Below are 18613 nucleotides of genomic sequence, written 5' to 3' on the forward strand. Positions count from 1 at the left end.
CCCCCCGGGGCTGTGACGGGGCTGTACCACTCAAACTGAGGGAGGAACAGGGGCCGGTCTCCGGGTGTCAGTCACACTCGGGGAGCGCCGGGGGCCGCTCGGTGGCCGCGTCCCCGGCCCGGGGGTGTGACAGAGCCGGCCCCGGCCGTGCCAGTCACGGGGGGGGTGTGCCATGGCGGGCAGGCGGGAGGCCTCCGTCCCCTCCTCCTTCACACCGATTGGCGCGCTGCTCTGCCAGTCACCGATCCCCGCGCGGCGATTGGCGAGGAGAGCCGTCAGTCAGGCAGCGAGGCGGGGCCTGGCGCGTCAGCGGCGGGCAGCAGCCGGGGGGCTGCCGATGGTCCCGGCAGAAGATGGCGGCCGCCGGCCGGGCCGGGCCCTGAGCAACGCCGCGCCCGCTCCGCCCGCGGGGCCGAGGCCTCCGGGGGGCAGCGCCCGGCCCCGGCCGCACGGTGAGGGGCAGAGCGGGCACTGCGGGCAGCCCCCGGGCCCGGGGGGCGAGAAGGGAGGCGGTGGGATGGGATGGGGGACCCGAGGGGGTCGGGGGGGCGCGGGGCTGGCTCGCTGAGGGTCGGGCGGAGCGCCCCGGCCCTGCGCCTTTTTGGGCTGAAAAACCTGCGGAGAGGGTACGGCTGCTAAAAATCCGCGGCTGGAGCTTCAGAAGGTCCTGCTGGAGAAGTGTCCCGCTGCTGAGCAGCTGCTCCGGGAGGTACCAGCGGGTACCAGGAGAGCTGTAGGGCTCCCGCACCTCTTTCAGTTTCTTCTGCCTTTTCTGCTTTTTTGTTTTTTTTGTTTTTTGCAGCTAAATGTGTAAAGATAAGGCATGTGGGCTGATAACAGATACACGATTCGCCCCCCTAAAGCCCCAGCCCAGAGGGGTGGCCTTGCCCGTGCAGCGGTTGGAGTTGGTAGAGTTGGGCTGGGGGCATTAGCAAAGTCAGGCGAATTCTGCACAGAGGTTTGCTGGCAACCCAAATCAATACCTGCAGGAGAAAAGGGAAGTTTGGGAACCTGGAGCATGCCAGAAAGGCTTCTTGCAGTCCTCACCTGGTTTCCTCCAGCTGGTTGTGCCTTGGTGACTCCAGATTTTGTAACAGCGCCTGGCGTTGGCTGTAGTGAGGAGCTGTCTTCTAGTTTGGAGCTGTTTTCTCAACATGTTCACTTATCTGAATGCCTTATTTACAGGATGATAGTTGTCTGGGCCCCCAAGACCTGGAAGGCCCCAGAAAGCTTTGCAGAAAAGGAATAAAGCCTTACGTGCCTTTAGGTGACTAAAGGTAGTGCAATGATTCCTTGCACTGGGTCACTTGAGAGAGGGCAGCATCAGATCCTGAACCTTCCTTGAACTGCTCTCAGCAGGGTGCTGCTGTGCTTGTTCCCTTTCTGCAGCTGTAGCATGTGTTATAACCAGCACTGGGAGGAGAGAGAGCTGCCCCCTTCCCCTTGATTAGGGCTTATTTTGCTGTGCTGCAATAAATCATTGAGGCTGATGGAAAATGCTTGGAATGTAGAATTTAATGAAATCATGTGCTTGTAAGTACAACGTTTGAAGCAGGAGGCAAGCTATGTTCCAAATACCTCATTATTAGGAGTAAAATTAAAAAAAATACACAGAACTTGATAAAGCCAACTATATTAGTCTGAAAACCAACATGCGTGTGATCAGATCTCTGAGCTTCATTTTTCATTTTATTCTTTTTATTTAGGTTAAAAAGGTTAGCAGGGTGGCCTGCTCTTCATTACTGAAAGCAAGAGGCTAGTGTGGGGACTGTGCTCGTGATTTGCATGAGTGTATCAACACTTCTGTGGGTGCAAGTCTTGGGGTGTGTAAATGCTGGCTGTGTTATCCTGGCATAAGAGCCATTTTCTGTCGTGTCTCAGAGCAACAACAGGAAAAAGTGTAGTGAATAGAGTTGTCCTGGGTCCTCAGTCTAACCCGTGAGTTAGCATTTGGAGTGTTCTGAGTTGTGTATTACTCCTAAAGTATTTTGAACTAAATTGACATCTTAAATCCTACTTTTGCCCGGCAGATAATAAAATTCTTGTTTATTTTCTAAGGAATCTGACCTGGAAGAAGCCAGCCATGAAAGGTCATGGGAACTTGTGCTGCCTGTCTCCACAATTACTAACAAGTAAGTACTCTGTGACTCTAGAGGCTGGAGGTGGACTTGGTTTCTGTTAGTGACAATCCCCACACAGGTGGGGAACACTTGGGTGATTCCAGACAGCCCTCAGAGTTGGTGGGCTGCAAATCCAGCCTCCAGCTGGAGGTGGAGGAAACTTACTCACCCCCATCTACTCCTAGGTGCCTTCCTGCTGGACCATCAGTTTGAGAAGACGTTCGTATAGAACTGCAGTCTGAAGAAGAGGAAAGCTTTGAAACTTGCCACCAGAAACATAATTCAGCCACCGCTGGGGTTTTTGACACCTCCAGTACCATCTTAGACCTGCAGAGTGAAGACAAAGATTTAGAGCACTGTTCCTCTGAACGCTCAGAGGAACCTCAAGGAGGGAGAAGCAAGGATGATGCAAGCATCATTCTTATTAATGCTTTGGGGTGGAGGACCTGGAACCCATCTCTAGAGATGCTTTGACTTACAGGAGAAAGAAATGCAATGCCTCTTTCCAGGATGCAAGTGAGTTGCAGGAACTCAAGCAGATTCACCTTGTGGGAAACCCGTGTCACTGTTGGTAGCAAGCAGCTCTTCCTTACTGCAAATTTACAAATGCACATATGCATTGTAGTGGCAGGCCACATGAGTGTCCAGGGTGTGACGAGGGTTTCGCTGGCACGGCTAGTATCTGGAGGCAGCTACCCAGTGTGCACAACATAGAGCATTCAAAGATTTTAGGAAATGGTGTGGCTGGGAACCCTTGGTCTCAAGTACACAGGACCCAGGAGGATGAGAACAACATCTATCAGGAATATTCAGATGACCATAAACCTGGAGAAGAATGTAAACCGTAAATCTGTCCAATGTGTGGCAAAGGCTGCCATGAACTTAACGTGCTTTCCAAGCATAAGGGGCTCTACTGGCAAGAGTCCCCACCCTCTGATGCTAGATTTGCAGAAGTCTCACTGCAAGGCTGCACAGCCCGCTTGGCCAGAACCACTCGTCATCCCTTCTTTCCATGCATCCCCTTGCGTTTTAATGTATCAGTCCTAATAACCCATGATTTGTGTGCATATTGGGTTTGGGTTTTGAACAGAAAATGACCATTTATCACCTGCACCCCACACAAACGTGCTGGCTGTTGGTCCCATACATGCTTCTGTATTGCTAGGGTCTTCCTAATGAATACTGATGAACGAAGGGATGTGTTAGGGACAGCGAAGAGGTACGTGACTTTGTGTGTCATGGGTCTAGGTGGAAGAAAGCCTTTGCTGTGCCCAACTGCTGCATTACAGTAAGAAATGTCAAAGATTTTAAATTCAGAAAAAATGCTTGTTTAAAAAAAAAAAACCTCACGAGTTTTTTCCTAGTTTGTGAGAGTTGAAATGACAGCTCTTTCTCTGCAAGATTCTCACAGCAAAACTTAAATGCCATATTTCCATGCTAATAATGTACACTCCTGTTTGGTTTTGACTTCATCTCCCCATGTGCTGTTATTTGTAGATACCCATTTTGAAAACCTGTGAGCTTTGTTAAGAAGATCCACCGAGACAGCTGTCCAATGTTCGGCATAACTGCAACGCTGAAAGCAGGAGCAATCTCTGCAAGATCATGTGGTGGTGCTGGAGAGTGATGGTGACTGCTGGAAGCACCGCACCGGTCAGTACGATAACTGGGGGAGGAACGTGTAGTGGAAGAGAAGCTGTTGGGAGGTTAATAACGGGGCTTCACGGGGACTGCAGCTTCGACTCTTTGTGTTGAACAATTAGTCTGATGGTGCTAATGCAAGAAAGGAGTTGTGGGAATGAAATGTGTTGACGTGGAGTATGAACAGAGCTGCAGAAAAATAAGAAGACTTTGGGAAGTGGTGGTAGACAAATGGTGAAATTTTCTGCTTCAAATTGGTGGCTTATCAGCTGTGAAGGAGGGAGGAAAGGAGCCTGAGAATGCCGGGGACTGCTGTTGTCCTGTGGCTTTGAAAAAGCTAGATGGGATCCTAGGATGTGTCATTAAGAGTAAGGAAATAGTACCAGGTAGTGGAAGGCCTGGTGAGACATCAAAGAAAATGCTGCATGCAATTCTGGGTGTTGAGGCTGAAGGAAAAACTCATTCAAACAGGGAATGAGGCACAGAAGTCAGGGAGGTGGCCAGAGCCGTACAAGCACAGAGCCTGTTTCTTCTAACAAACCAAAGCCTGGAATCAAATCCAATCGCTGCCAAACTTCTGTGGAAAGATGAGCAGTTACCATTGGTGGGGGGTAATCGTGAGCTCCCTGATAGCCCTGCGGCTGTTCCTCTGCCTGTTCTTGCAGCTCCAAGCAGCAAGGCCACCCAGAGGGGCACTGGGGGGTCACCCTGCCACCAGCTGCTGTGGGACTGGGTACGCTGTGACTGCACTGCCAGCATGGGGCCAAGCTGAGCCCAGGTTTTGATGAGGAGCCCCACAGGTAGTGAGCAGGGCAGGGAAAAGCGTGGTGTTTTCATTTTGCCTTAATTTTTCCTTTTTTTTTAAAGCCTGCATCATGATTTAAATACTTTTCCCCCCATGGAAACCAGGCGGGCATGGTCAGGGAGTTTTATTAAGCCGAGCGGTGCCAGCCTGCTTTGAGAAGTTCTTCTTCAACAAAGGAAAAAGCAGATCAGTGACTCAACTAGGGATCTGAAGGTGTGCCACGGGAGATGCTCGGCATCTTGTAGGGAGTGAGGAATAGTTCCTGTTTTCATGCAAGTAGTATTAAATTAGTGGGAACAGTTGAAGTTGGTGGGTGAGTTGAGCCATTCTGTTCCAGGCAGTGACTAATGAAGACGACCGATTCAGGCTTGTTTTCTGCATCACAGAAGAAGAAAGCGCAGTTTGTGTCTCGAATGAAACTGGCCTTTCTGAGACATGAATGAGACCTTTCACTTAAAGCACGCTGCTATACTGCCTTTATAACTATTTAAGCGTACTGAAATCAAATAGCCAAGCTTTGTATTTGTGTGCACGTCAGTATGGAATTGTATCCATGCATACATACGTGCTTACATGGATTTGTGGGGGTATATATGTGCTTGTGTTCAGAGAAGTCTTACCCAGACAAAAGCAGCCATGAGGAAGTGAAGAAACAGTGGGAGTGCAGGGAATATGAAACATGGGTGTTAAGGAGAACGTGGGGGTCAGGGACAACCAAGGGAGTCATCAGGATGGAAAAAAAAATGTGCTTTCCGAGGTTAGATTAGCAATTCAATGCAAACACGTTTTTAAACCAGGTGATTGAAAGCTCCCCGTGGAGCTGCTGTCATCAGAGGCTGCTGGGACAAATCTAGAAAACCTTGCAAATCCACAGCTTGGGATGGCATAAATGAAAACATCTTCCTCACAAGAAGGTTTGTGACTCATGCGTTTTGGACCGATTACCTTTGCATATATTCATATTCTCTGTTAGCAAGGTCAGTTTGCAAGGGCTGTTTACCCAGAGTATTTGAAGCTGTCGCAGCGGACCAGCTCTGGAAGATTACTAGCGGCACTTTGAAGCCTGGGAGGATGGTTAGTAAGCTTTCTGGACAGCTCTTTGATACCTTTTCTTGCCTGTTGCTGCATAACAGCGGTCTTCTCTGCATGGTGCCAGCTGATGGTGGCACAGGGGTCCCAAACATCCTCAGGATGCTTCAGATAATGCTGGTAAAGATGACCGAAGGTGCTCCAGAGCTCTCCAAACCCACCTTCTGTACAGAGCCTCTTATTGCTGCTGGGTTTGGCTGCTTGGCACAGTCCTGTGGTCTCATTGCGTTACCTTACCAGTCACAAGGTGCTTTCCTCCAGTAACAGGTTCTTCTAGTTTTATTTAGCAAAGTAAAAACAAACATGAGTCTTTTGGATAAAAACTTGTGGGGGTAACTAGGGAGAGAAGTGCAGGACTTTGCCTAAAGCGTTTGCACCCCAGAGTTCTGAAGGCTTCTTGTCTTTAAGTGAGTTAAAATTGTAAGTTGTTTAACAATTTATATTTGTAGAGGAGGCTGAATTGTGACAGAGGATTTAACCTTGATAAATGTAGTCTGTGTGTATTCTACATGCTGAATGTATATATTCTACAGCTATAATAGCAGAAAAATGGTTTTTCTCCTTCCACGTAAATGACTGCCTGTCTCATTCTTTTAATTAAAAAAAAAAAATCTTTACTGTGTTAACTTCTATTAATACCAGAAAATCACTGTTGAAACGGGTGTTTTATTTTCAAGGGAGGACTGTAAGGAGAGCTGAGAATGAGATGGACCTACCATGAAAGACTTGACTCTCTTGGCATATGCATCATCAAGGAGCTGCAGGTGAACACGGCGTACACAGCAGAGGATGGATGTGAAGGTGGACTGGGGCTCTGAGAGTAACTCTTGTGACACAGGTGAGAAGCAGTCAAATTATTCCAGAAAGACCACCGAGGAGGTGGGCCACAAACCTAACCTTCAGGAGGAGGTGGACATGAATTTCTCAGAGACATCCAGTCCTTGTTGCAACTCTGCCGGACTGCCAGGTAAGCAGGAGCTTCCAGCAGAGCTGCAGAGTGAAGACAAGGAATCCTATGAGAGCTGCTACCAGAAACGAGGTGTGAGCACGGCTGGGATATTTGTCCCTTCCAGTACCAACTTGGACCTGCAGTGTGAAGATAAAGATGCAGGGCGCTGTTCCTCTGAGCGCTCCAAGAAGCCACGGAGAAGAGCGCGTGGTGATAATGAGAACGCCATCCTTGGTGCTGTGTTTGAGGAGGACGTGGAACCCATCTCTGGAGAAGCTTTGCCGTATCGGTGCAAGAAGTGCGGTGCCTCTTTCCAGGGGATGAGCGAGCTGCAGGAGCATAAGCAAACTCACCTGGTGGAAAACTCCTATCGGTGTCCTGTCTGCGCCAAAGAGTTCTTCCGCGCGGCCAATTTGCGCATGCACAAGCTGATCCATTCTAGTGACAGGCCGCACAAATGCCCCGAGTGCGACAAGGGCTTCATTCGCACGGCCGATGTCTGGAGGCACCTGCGCAACGTGCACAAGATAGAGCGCTCCATGGTGATTTTGGGGAATGGCATGGCTAGGAACCCCTGGTCGATCGTGCACCGTAACCAGCAGACTGTTGAGTACACCGACCAGCCTTGTGCGGAGAACCACAAGGCTGAGGAAGAAGACTGTAAGCCTTACGCCTGCCCCACGTGCGGCAAAGGTTTCGATAAACCTAACCTGCTTTCCAAGCACAAGGTGATCCACCGGCAAGAGAAGCCCTATAAGTGTCAGGAATGCGGCATGGCGTTCGTGCAGCTGCTCAGGCTGAAAAGACACCAGCAGACTCACTCCGGGGAGCGCCCCTTCTACTGCGAGGAGTGCGGAGGGACGTTCACCCGCCTGGCATCGCTCCAGCGCCACCAGCGCATCCACACCGGGGAAAAACCCTACTCCTGCGACTACTGCGGTCACTCCTTCACCGAGTCAGGCACCCTGCGGAGGCACGAGCGCACGCACAAGCTGGACAAATCCTAATTCTTAGTTCCTTTGTGGCTGCGGTCTCCTTTGGTTGCTTCATAGCCTGAACGAGGCCTGTTAAAGAGGCCCGGGGAAAGCACTCCGCTGCATGCACTACAGCCAGTCTGGACCCACTTGAGCGAGGAGCTCAGGAACTTGTGCTGGTAGAGCTTGCACTTACTGGCTTTAAACTGTCTTCGCGTGAATAAATAGCTAAATTACCACTGAGTAACGAAATGTGAGACTTATGAAGACTGAAATAGCTCACATGTGCTGGCACTGTGTCACCACTGTGAATCGGAGATGCATCTGCTTGAGCTTTTTGCAAGGATGCATGGGCTATGAAACTTCTCTCTGCAGTCTTGGTCACTGGACAGATTGGCCCTGCCCTCTCGAGTGTGGTGGCTCCTTGGCACTGGGTCTGGAGATCTGTTGTTGCAGGTCTTTGCTAAGCCAGCACAGTCCGTGGTTGTCCTTGCGTCCTCCTTGCATTCTGCAGAGTTTTTCTTTCCATTATGTATTTTTATTTGGAGGGGAAGTGTCATGTTAGTTACTTAAAAAACAAACAAACAAAAAAAAAAAAACACAAACAAAAGACCTACCCACAAAACAGTTCCTTAATAAACTAAACACTTATCAGCTGTATTTCATAAATGTTTCGGTCCAAGGGAGCACCAGTCCTTTATGCACCTTTGTGTTACTGGTTGAATGACTGTTAATAATGAAGAGAGTTCTATTTTCGTTATGACACTGCATGTTCTTGGGGCGAGGGATTTGAACTCATTTATATTTATGATGGGACCATGCGCTCTGTATCTGTCCAGCTGAGTACGACAGTAGCAAAAGCTTGAGAACACAAAAATTGAAAGAGCAGGAGAAAGACCCAAATTAAGTCACCTTTGCTACTTGTTGCATAGGAATCTTTTCCTAAACATTATTTCCTAAACATTTTTGGACATAAGGAAGCTTCTCCTAACAAAACCATGTTTTGTGCCCTGTCTGTGTACTACTCAAAGTGCGTGCTAGACTCTTCACTTTGATTTAGATTCAAACGATCAGTGAAGAACAATTTCCTTAGAAAATAGCCAGGCAGACTCGAGCAGATGTTGCCAAATACCCCAGGACTATAACACTGAAAGAAGCATGTAGTGACACATTATGGCAGTGGGGTTTGTAACTTTGAAACGTAATTATGGCACTTAAAGTAGTCCATTGTTGAGCACTTTGGTAGAAGCATCCAGTTTGTCCTTAAGTGACAGCCCAAATTTCCTTTCTGTGTCAGAAAGCTTTGCTTCCTTCCCCTGCCAGCTGCTGTAATTTCACTGGTTTCTGTCTAATGCGTTCTGCCTTTTCAGCAGGAGGCTGTGCAGCAGGGTGAAAGTAAAACTTCAGGGTAATGTACCTTTGCATTTCCTACCAGGCTATTTCATGTAAAGAACTGATGTGCCATTTGTTTGCAGATTTCGTAGAGTAAAAATGACTGGCATTCCCCCGGATTTCGGTGCAGGTGTGAAGTCCAAGCTCCACGTTTCTGTGGTTACCTGTGATGCTGTTTGAGGGGTGCTGACTGTTTAGCTGAGCAGGAGAGTTACAGTCCTGGTTACTGGAGAGTAAACCACCATCCTCTGCGACACTTTAGCGTGATTGTGAATGGGAGATGAAATCTCCCAGTCTCACTAGTGGATCATTACAATTTCATTCCTCAAAGGAGCCTCCGGATAAGGGCTCTGATCTGCATTTCAGATCTTAGGGATGTGTTATGCCGTCTCTGAAGTGATGTTACACAGATACCTGCGCTGGGATGGATCTGGACCCTGCGTACCATTTGCATTTACTACAACTGTGAGAGAGACTTCTCCCACCTCCCCCCTGCAGGTAGTTCCAGTATCAAAGAGCTTTTCAGAGAGACTCAGCAAAGGGCCTTATCTGAGGGCTGCTTTGTCTCTGTGAGAGGAGAGATCTTCACACAGAGAAAGTTCTGGCTAAAAGGCAATAGTGGGAAAATGATCTGCAGAGAGAGGTCTGTTCTGCAGGAACCGTGCTGTTCCACATAATCCGGAGTGCCCCAGAGAGAGGGAGGATGGCAAGGTGACAGAGCTACCCTGGAAGCTGCCATGCACTGAGTTTGCACCCTCATCCTCTAAACCCGTTTTTAAGGTGTCAGCTACAGTCTCCCTTTTTCAGCATCCTCCTCTCCCTTGGGTGTGCAGTACTCCTGCCGTAGGGGGGTTTAATATCCAATTAAGCTGCACCAGTGTGCACACCTTTATGTTGTGTGACTGTTCTGCTTAGGCAGTTGTTGTAATTAGGAGCATCGAGTTGTTCTGCTGATTGGGGTTAGCAATTGGTGGGATTTGTACCTGGGAAAGCATAATGGTGGAATTGTTTTGAACAAAGGCCTGCTTAATGGGAAAAGTAAATGGCTGGTGAAATGGAAACTACTAGGCTTAACTAAAAGGTTATTAAAAAGATACTTGCCTGGAAGGTTGACTTGGATGTGTGAAGAGAGTAATTAAAATGTACGATGGTTTCTGGGAAAAGTCTCTTGGACCCTCTTCAAAGAAACTTCCACAAACTCCTGCAGAAGCTACAGGAAATCCCTTGCAACCTAATTTAGCCCAGAGCTCGTCACTTCTGTGTTTTACGTTTTTAATGTCGAGGTTTGGAATTCACTCCTCTCTCGGTGTCAGTGTGAGTTGCAGGTAGACTGCAACAGGCATAGCCAGTCGCGATGGTGATCAAAATACACCTCGTCTGCCCTGCAGCCCCTGGCCAGTCCTTGCCCTCTGCAATGCCCTTTTTTTTTGTTGACAGAGATGTTGCGTGGTAAGCAGGCCTGTGCTTGTGGAATGAAATCCAGCAGTGGCTTTCTGCCTTCGCCAGCTCTTGAAGTGCATTCGGTACCAGCAGCAGCTGTGGCTGTAGGTGGGTGTAGCAGCCTCGCACAAAGGAAAGGCTGCTGTAGTACAGCCTTCTGCTCCTCTGCGTGCCATCTTCCTCCTCTCACAGCTTGCCTTCGAGTGTGGAGGAGTCTGCAGCAGCAACCTTTGATGTAAGCAGGGAGTGCTAAGCAATCCATCATTTGTCAATTAATCTGAGCAAGGGGGATTGAAATCTCGGGAGCTGGCAGCTCTGATTTAACGTGAGGCCTCGTCACGTGGTGATCTGCCTCTGATCTTGTCAAGTTCCTGGTGGCGTGAGGAGCCCCCGCTGCGGCTTTCCCGTTTGCAGACTGAAAACAAGCAGAGGCAGAGATCTCACCGACAGAGCAGCAGATGAATAGCATTTCACTCGTATCATACGCTGGAAGCAGAAGGGAAAACTGGGGGTTTTATTGTGGAGGCTCCAGTTGTGTTGGATGCTCACAAAGTCAAAAATTCATGCCTCTGTGCAAGGTTGGAGTCATTATAAAAGCAACCACCGAATGGGAAGTAGCCCGTGCAGCAGGTAGTATGGATCTCTGCATGTTTACAGAGTGCATCCCCCCGTAAATTCACTGTAGGGTGGCTGTGCCTCTGAACGTTGCTTTCCAGAGGAGAGCGTGCTAAAATTAATGTGCTTGTGCAGGCACAAGAAGGCAGGAGCTGTGAGTTCTGGGTGGGTCTGTTCCTGCACAAGCCACCAGCATCTTGTTGGCTGCAAGGACTCGTTAAGAAGCAAGTCCCTGGGCTCGGAGCCGTGCACAGGTACCAGCGAGGTAGGCTGGCTGTCGACTTGCCTGACCTTTCTTGAGGGACCTCTTGGGAAAATCACTGGTATTTGTGTCTCAGTACTTGCATTTAAAAAGCTCTTGGGCCAGTCGTAGCTAGATTTCATATTTATACCTTGCTTATTTAAGAAGTCTGGCTGTGCAAAACGTTTTGCCCCAGGAAGCTGAAAGAAGACAGGCTTTGTACGGTGAGAAGAGTCTGCTGGTGCCAAGTGCAGCGGGCTGGGGATGGTTTTTTACCCATGGCAGCGTGCCTTGGGTGCTTCTTGGAGCACTTTGGGGCTGGGGGATGCATTTCCTGGGCACAGAGGTGGTTAGCTGGTCCCATCATCCCACTCACAGCAGCTCCTGGTCACACTGCAGTATCGTGCAGGTACAGTGGAAGTGGTACATGGAGGAAGGTACGTGGAGAAGGTTTGTGCTTGTGGTCCCACAGGTGAAACCTCTGCTGAGACAAAGCTGCCTGCACACTGTCTGCAGAGCCTCCCTCCAGCCTTGTGCACCATATTCCAAAACCAGGGATACCTGCAGGCTTGAGCTGAGGCCCAGGAAGGCATCTGTGAGTAGATGCAAGACCTCAGGTCCTGCTTCACCTCTGGATGTGTGCAGCTGCACATCCATTGCGTGCAGTTACAGACACTGAAACGTGCTGTGTCTGTACAAATACCTGGCTTTGCTCAACGCCACTGCACCACACGTGGGCTAAAGCACAAGAGATTTTGGTTTTAGCTGTGGCAAATGAGTAAATAGAGAGTATTTACTTACCTGTGTATTCACTTGAGATACAACAGCAGCTTTAAAATATCTCCAGGACTGGGGATTTTGTGCGAACACAGAGAATATCCCCGATTTTAAGCACATTATTTTCTTCTCTGTTCACACAGCATTACGCAGCATCCACTTCGTAATAGACAGTAAGCACTGCGAGACTGAAAGACAGAACTGGGCTCCCCCCAGCCTGGCCAGTCGCTGGCAGTTAAAATACTTCAATGCTACAAGCACGTTGATTCTGAGCATGTTTATGGATCAGCTGCAGATATATTTCTGTGCATTCAGTAGCGCAGCACGGCCAGGTGGTCTGGGACCAGGGCTCGGCTCTGCAGCAGGTTTTTACCACGGTGAAGGACAGAAGAAAAAGTCGTGATGTTCTGCACTGCTCGGATGCTGCTCCCTCGCAGAGGGTGGGGAATATTGGCAGCGGTGTTTTTCCGAAGCTCTGACCCACCGAGGAAGCGATGTCAAAGACCTCTCTGCTCCTCTTCCAACTGGAAATGAGGACAGCGCTTTTTGGATGTGCGTCCTGAAACTGATGTGCTTTCTTGTCCCAGCTGAGATAGAAGACAAGCAGCTCTGAGCAAGAAAAGGCCTGGCTTGACCTGTTTTATTCATACTCTTAGAAAGGAGAAGCAAATCTGGGGGGTTTTCATTGCAGAGCCTTGCTGAGTGCACTGTGCACTCTCCTGTCTTCTGATCTGACTTTCTTTTTAATTCACAGATGGCTGTAATTGCATTTTGGCTCCTCTACCCTTAAGGAGGAGTTTTAAGTGACTTCTCTGTCACATATTGTCAAGATTTTGCTGGCTGACTGCGTACAGGCCTGTAAAACATGACCAGCACAGCATCCACCTTCCTTGCTCTTCCAGACTAGATCCCAAACCCTTCCTAGAAGAGCCTCACACTGGAGGTTGGACGAGCTGAAGCACAGCACTGCTGATGCTGGAGCAGCTTATACCCACTGTGGGTTCTGGGTTTTATCCTTGTGGGGCAAGGTGCTGCTCATCCTAAAACCCCAGCGAGCGCTGTGCTCCTTTTCAGAAGGTTAAGCAGTCAGTCTTGCGTGCAGGAGACTAAAATCTTAATAAACACCACGTTTTTCTTCTAGCTGATGAAACAGGTGGAAGGGGCTTTTTCTCGCATGCGCCAGGCTCTGAGCCCTTCCAGTGAGTAGCTGGGCAGAGGAATCTGGCTGGCAAAATGCTTTGTTTTTGTTTGCTTTTGTCACCAACAGATAAACGGGTTGTTGACCACTAAATATCACTGCCATCATCTGGAAAACCCCTGGGTTCCAGCAGCTGGGGAGGCAGCAGTAGCTGGCAATTAATGATCAAAAGAGAAAGAATTAAAAAAAGTCAAAAATGCGTCTTGCCCTTTTGTTCTTTACAACAGGCTGGCGAGAACAGGATGTTCCCGGCAGGAACTTTTAATTATTTCACCACTGCACATCTCTCTTATTCTGCAAGTTAGAAATGTCAGTTTAATTTTCTTTTAATTGCCTCAGCTCTCAGGTACTCGAGAAAAGCCATTTTTACCGACCGGCTGGTCCCTGTCCGTGGCCTGAGAGCAGCTCGCTGCTGCACAAACACTCGGAGCATTTCTGCTTTGGGAAGGGGCTGTCCTGGGAGGAGAGCAAAGGGCGCAAACGCCTTGCTTGTAATTACTTTATCCAGCGTGCTCTCGGTGAAAGGGATGTGGTTTGCAGTGCTCGGCTCAGGGGCAGCACAGATTTTGGGCTTCAGTGTGATTTTCTTCACCTATTTCAACATGGAATTGAAAGCTGGGATGTGCCCATCTCCAAACACGTTCCTGGGGCTGCTGCCTGGGCTCACCGCGGTGTCCTTGGTCCTTGGTTTCCTGGCCATGCTGCTGGCCTTGATGATGGTGAAGGTTTTGCTATCCTCCCCCTCTCCAGGTGGCACATGCTGGCTCCCCTTCTCTTCCAAGCTCCTCCTGGGCCAGGAGCTGGTGTCTTGCCGTGCTCCACCTGTGCAGCAGGCACGGATATCTGTAAGGATTGGGGTTAGGAGCTGCTGCTGAGCAGGAGCTGGGGATGGTTCAAAAATCAGAGGGCAAGAGAAAGTCACTGGAAGAGATCTGTGAAAAGGGAGCCGGCATCAGGGGCAGCATGGACCCATGGTAAGCTGGCATTGCCGTGCCCCGTCCAGCCACACCGGGTGTTTTGGGGGGTCCCTCCCCATGCACAGCTCCCTGCCCACGGCAGGATTGCTGCTATGGCCAGTTGAAAAGAAGAAGAACTATTGCAGAAGGAAAAGGTAATGTTGATGAGCATCCCTTCCCTTTCAGCCCCTTGAAAGAAGGGCTGAGCACGTAGTCAGGGAAAAATACAGCAGCCTGTCCTCCCTGCTCCTGTCTGCAAGCAATGTGCTCCGGGCTGATTCCATAAATGCAGCAGAGCTCTGTGCTGAAGATGCAGCCAGAGGAAAGCCTTGTGAGGTGCCATATAATAAAAAAGCCTGATGCCTGCACCCTGGGTGGGGAAGCAGCCATTTAAGAGGACATCACAAGATCCCAGGGCTGTATCTCGCAGTTTACAATCCTGCAGCAAAACTGTCGTGGCTGTTCTGCTGGTGCAGCAGCGCTGCTTTGTTGTTTCCTTGCCTCTTCCTCCTCCTTGAGATCAGTCCCAATCCCAGCCGTGCTCTGGCCTGCTGTCCCCAGCTCGTGGTTTTGGGATGGCAGCGGGGATATACAGCCTCACGGTGTTTTCCTGGTCTCTCCCTGGGGGAACCTAACTCAGCGATGAAGCTGAAGTCTGTTTTGTGTGGCTCGCCTGCGACACTCACATAAAATCTGCTCTCCTCATCTCCTTATACGAAGCGGACTGGTAGCAGTTGGGGCAAAGAAGAGTTTGAACGGGTGTCAGGGAAGGATCAGTGACAGCTTCAGGGTGCAGCTTCCCATATGGAGGAGCCTGACGTGTTACAGGGAGCAGAGCAGCCCTGCTCTGCCTGTCAGCACGATGAGGCAGTGCCATTCTGTAAGGCAGGGTATGGGGTGAGGAGCCAGGACCTGGAGTGCCGGGGGAGCTCCAGAGATGGGCTGAAGTCCTCATCCTGCAGCACACAGGTGAGAGCATTTGTTTCTTTGTGAAGCCCTCCCTTTTCCCTTGTGCTCTGCTCTGAGATCCAGGTGTTTGCACTGGTTACTGGGACAAAAACTGCATTGCATGCCTGGAGAGGAGCACAGAGAGGCGAGGGGAGCCCAAATAATACCTTGTCCCAGCTGATCCCAGGCACATGGAGGGCACAGAGGAGATGGGAACCCAAATTCCAGGCTCAGAGGGGCCCACTTATAAAGTGCACAGCTTCAAAGCATTTAACAGGTATAGCTGGAAACCCTGTTCCTTCTCTGAAGGTGAACTTCCAAGCTGCAGGTAATTACCCTGTTCTCCCTTTGATGGCTTCTTTTGTTTTAGGCTGTAGAAACACTATGTAGGTGCTTGAAAGTTTAAAATAAATCGGTGTCTCTTGGTTTGGCTGTGAGCTACAAAAAAGAAAAAAAGAAAAAGAAAAAAGTGTTTGCAGGTGGTGAAAGGCAGGCACAGGGGGCTAAAGGGGTTCGGTGGTACCCAGAGCGTGGGTCACCAGGGCGGTGCTTGGTGATGGGGTCTTGCTCCGAGGAGGTTCAGGGCACTGATTTCTCTCCAAAAAAGCATTTATTTCATCCAGATCAATTTCTGAAATATTTTGCAAGCCATTTATTGCCCATAAAACAGGCTCTACAGTGACATTTCGCCACTGACCACCCCAGGGGTGACATCAGGCTGCAGGTACGCTACCCACCGGGGTGCTGGCGCTTTGCTTGGCTCTGGAGATGTCTTATTTTTACTCCTCGGTGCAAAAGCAGCACAAAGCGCTCCAGGTTCAAAAACCAACCCCCCCAGGAGGAGAAACAGCAGTGGGTACCCGACCTGCAGGCATTTACAGGGGTGTCCTGGCCGGCAGCGGGCAGCAGGTGGCATTGTCGCCCTGCGAGAGCTGCGGGCTGCGCCAGCGGCTGGGGACAGGAGCGATGTGACCCCCCCTTGGCAGGAGCCACCAAGGCTCAAGCAGAGCTGGGGACCCATAGGGATGCTCCATAGCCCCCCGGTTGTTCCATGTGGGGACCAGGGTGAGCGAGGGGGCAGCAGGGGCACCCCCCTTTCTGCCTGCTTCCCCCCTTTCCTGTCCCCTCATCCATCTGAAGCAGCCCCAAAACAGCCCCGGGTGTCCTCCCAGCTGGATTTGGACAGCTGGGGAAACTGAGGCAGGGAGCGTTGTGCCTGGGAAAGGGCACTGGGGGCACCGTGGGGCTGGTGTCCCCCACCCCGTGTCCTCCCCCTGGGGCCACAGGGCACCCCCAAGCTGTACCCTGGGACTTTGCGCGGCCGCGCTCCCTATCTGATGGGAGGCCAGCCAAAACCAAAGCGGTTTCTTCTCTTTTTTCCAAGCAGCTCCGTCACATCTTGTATCAGGCAGGGCTGCTGAGCTCAGGGAAATGGGAGCTGTCTGCGGCCGGGGCAGGATCCCAAGGAGCAGCCGTGGGATTTGCCCTTTCCCCCAGGATAACAGTGTGCCTGCGGCTGCGTCGGTGGCATGGGGCTCCCTGCGTGCAGGCGGCAGCTTCTGGGGGCCACCACCACCCGCTGCGGGCAACAGCAGCAGCCAGGGCACCATCACTGCCTAGTGATGTGAAGGAGAGGCCAGCTGGTGTGGGGAAATAATTTTTGAGCTTCTAGGAGCTGTTCTGTGGGTCCCCATGGATAAAACACGTGCCATCTCGGCTTGGGGCCGTGATATTCCCAGGGAGAGGGGCACTGAATGTGGGCTCCATGCTCACAAGTGCTTCAAAAAGTGGCACAAGGCACTGAAAAATAATTAATTTCTTCCAGCTGAGAGCTGCTGATCCAGCACCTCTGCTTTACAGCGGCTGTGAGATAACAAGACGACGCAGTGTGGCACTCATCGTGGCCAGGTATCTCCTGATTAGTGCAATTCAGCGATAGTGGCCGTGCTCTCTCAGCAGGCTGGGGACACAGGCAGGGGTTAGCGAAGGGTGCGTGGGTCATGGAAAGGGGGCTGGCACTTTGTGGCTGCCCTGTCCCCAACCCCGAGATAAGGGACATGAGCACTTTGGAAGGTGCTGGCTGTAGGATCAGGTCTGTGTGCGATATCTTGAGCCTCGTTTCTCCCTCTCGGGAGAATTTGTGTGGCTCTGATTTCTTTTTTTTTTTTTTTTTTTTCTTTTTAGGCTGGGACTTCAGGCCCCTAGCTTGGTGTTGGGGTACCTCTACCGGGGCAGTCCCAGAGCGGGGTCAGCACCAGCAGAACAGCCCTGGCACCAAACACCATGCTTTACCCAGCAGTGAAATGTCCCAGCAGGGGAAGCTTTGCAGCAGGGACCCCCTGGGAAAAGGGCATCTCCAAATGGGAAAATTTGGGGGGGGCGATCCACGAGATGTTTGTATCTCTCGCTGCTGTGTGTTCTCAGGCTGATACCTCCACGAAGGTGCTCGAGTGGGAGAAATCAGGCTGAGCGAGGAGGTCCTGAGCAAGGCTCTGTGGTGATGCTGTGTGTGATTTCATGTGCTGTTCGTTTCATTTTTTGTGCATTTTTAGCCCTTCACCAAGACACTTGGCTCGGTAGCACCAGCGGCACCTATGAAGGCACAAAGTGGCTGCGGGCTGCAGGGGTTGGAAGGTGCAAGAAAAGCCATGGCTGGAAGCGGTGAGGAAGACAACCCTGCCTTGGCATCAAGTGCAGAACTGAGCTGGATCCTTCACCGCTTGCTCTGTGTCCTGATCATTCACGAGTCCTGGAAAAAATCACAGAGAGGGGAAAACAACGAACCCACGAACACACTGCGTGCTGTCAGTGCCCTTCCCTGCAGCAGAGAGATAAGGAATATGCAGGCTTTGCAGTGGGGGAAGGAGCCTGTTTCATCCCAGCAGCAGATGACGCCTATCTGCTGGACATTGCCTGTGCCACGTAAACCTGCTGGGGGCCAGATTGCTGCCAGCGTTATAAACCTCTGTTGTTCTCTGGGTGCCAGTAAGCCTTATCTCTTCCAGGGAATCTTAATTAACAGGGAGTGGACTTTGCCACCTGTATTGTGTTCTAGAAACCTTCCTCAAGGTTCTTCACAGCCAAACAAACTGGGGAGGGTTTGAGAGGATGGAGGAAAGGAAAAACAAAGCGGTTTCTTCTAATGCCACCCTGGGTGGGCACCGCTCCGGGAGCAGCTGCAGCTTGGGCTCACACTGATCCCCTGCTTGCAGGGCCGTACTTTGGCAAAGGAGAACATCACGAGGGCCCTTCCTGGGCCTTTGACAACTTAATGTCCATCTCTGTGCTCCCAGGGAGTCATTCACTGGTGGCCTGGGAAGGGAAAGGTCTCCATTTTGTGCCCCATCTATGTGTGAGGATGGGCAGCCTTGCAGCCTGCCATCCCCATGCAGCGTGAGGAAAATGCAGCATGTTTCTCTTGTGCTCACTGCATGGGTTGCAAAGTGCTGCTTAAACCCATCAGCATGC

The 18613-nt window shown here is 50.6% G+C and overlaps 1 protein-coding gene across 4 annotated transcripts; it reads left to right on the plus strand.

Moving 5' to 3' along the window:
* The first annotated feature begins 424 nt into the window (after nt 1-424).
* Nucleotides 425-9087, plus strand: ZNF648 (zinc finger protein 648). Of its 4 annotated transcripts, none has more exons than XM_032192559.1 (5): nt 425-452; nt 2059-2132; nt 2306-2636; nt 3618-3773; nt 6333-9087. In XM_032192559.1, exon 5 carries the CDS (start codon nt 6445-6447, stop codon nt 7609-7611), a length of 1167 nt encoding a protein of 388 aa, XP_032048450.1. In that variant the 5' UTR covers nt 425-452; nt 2059-2132; nt 2306-2636; nt 3618-3773; nt 6333-6444; the 3' UTR covers nt 7612-9087. The 4 variants fall into 4 exon arrangements, with proteins under 4 accessions (XP_032048450.1, XP_032048449.1, XP_032048448.1 ...); XM_032192558.1 differs by lacking the exon at nt 2306-2636 and adding an exon at nt 5364-5480; XM_032192557.1 differs by lacking the exon at nt 2306-2636.
* Nucleotides 9088-18613: the final 9526 nt, after the last annotated feature.

This window comes from Aythya fuligula, chromosome 8 (assembly GCF_009819795.1).
Source record: "Aythya fuligula isolate bAytFul2 chromosome 8, bAytFul2.pri, whole genome shotgun sequence".
Taxonomy (NCBI): Eukaryota; Metazoa; Chordata; class Aves; order Anseriformes; family Anatidae; genus Aythya; species Aythya fuligula.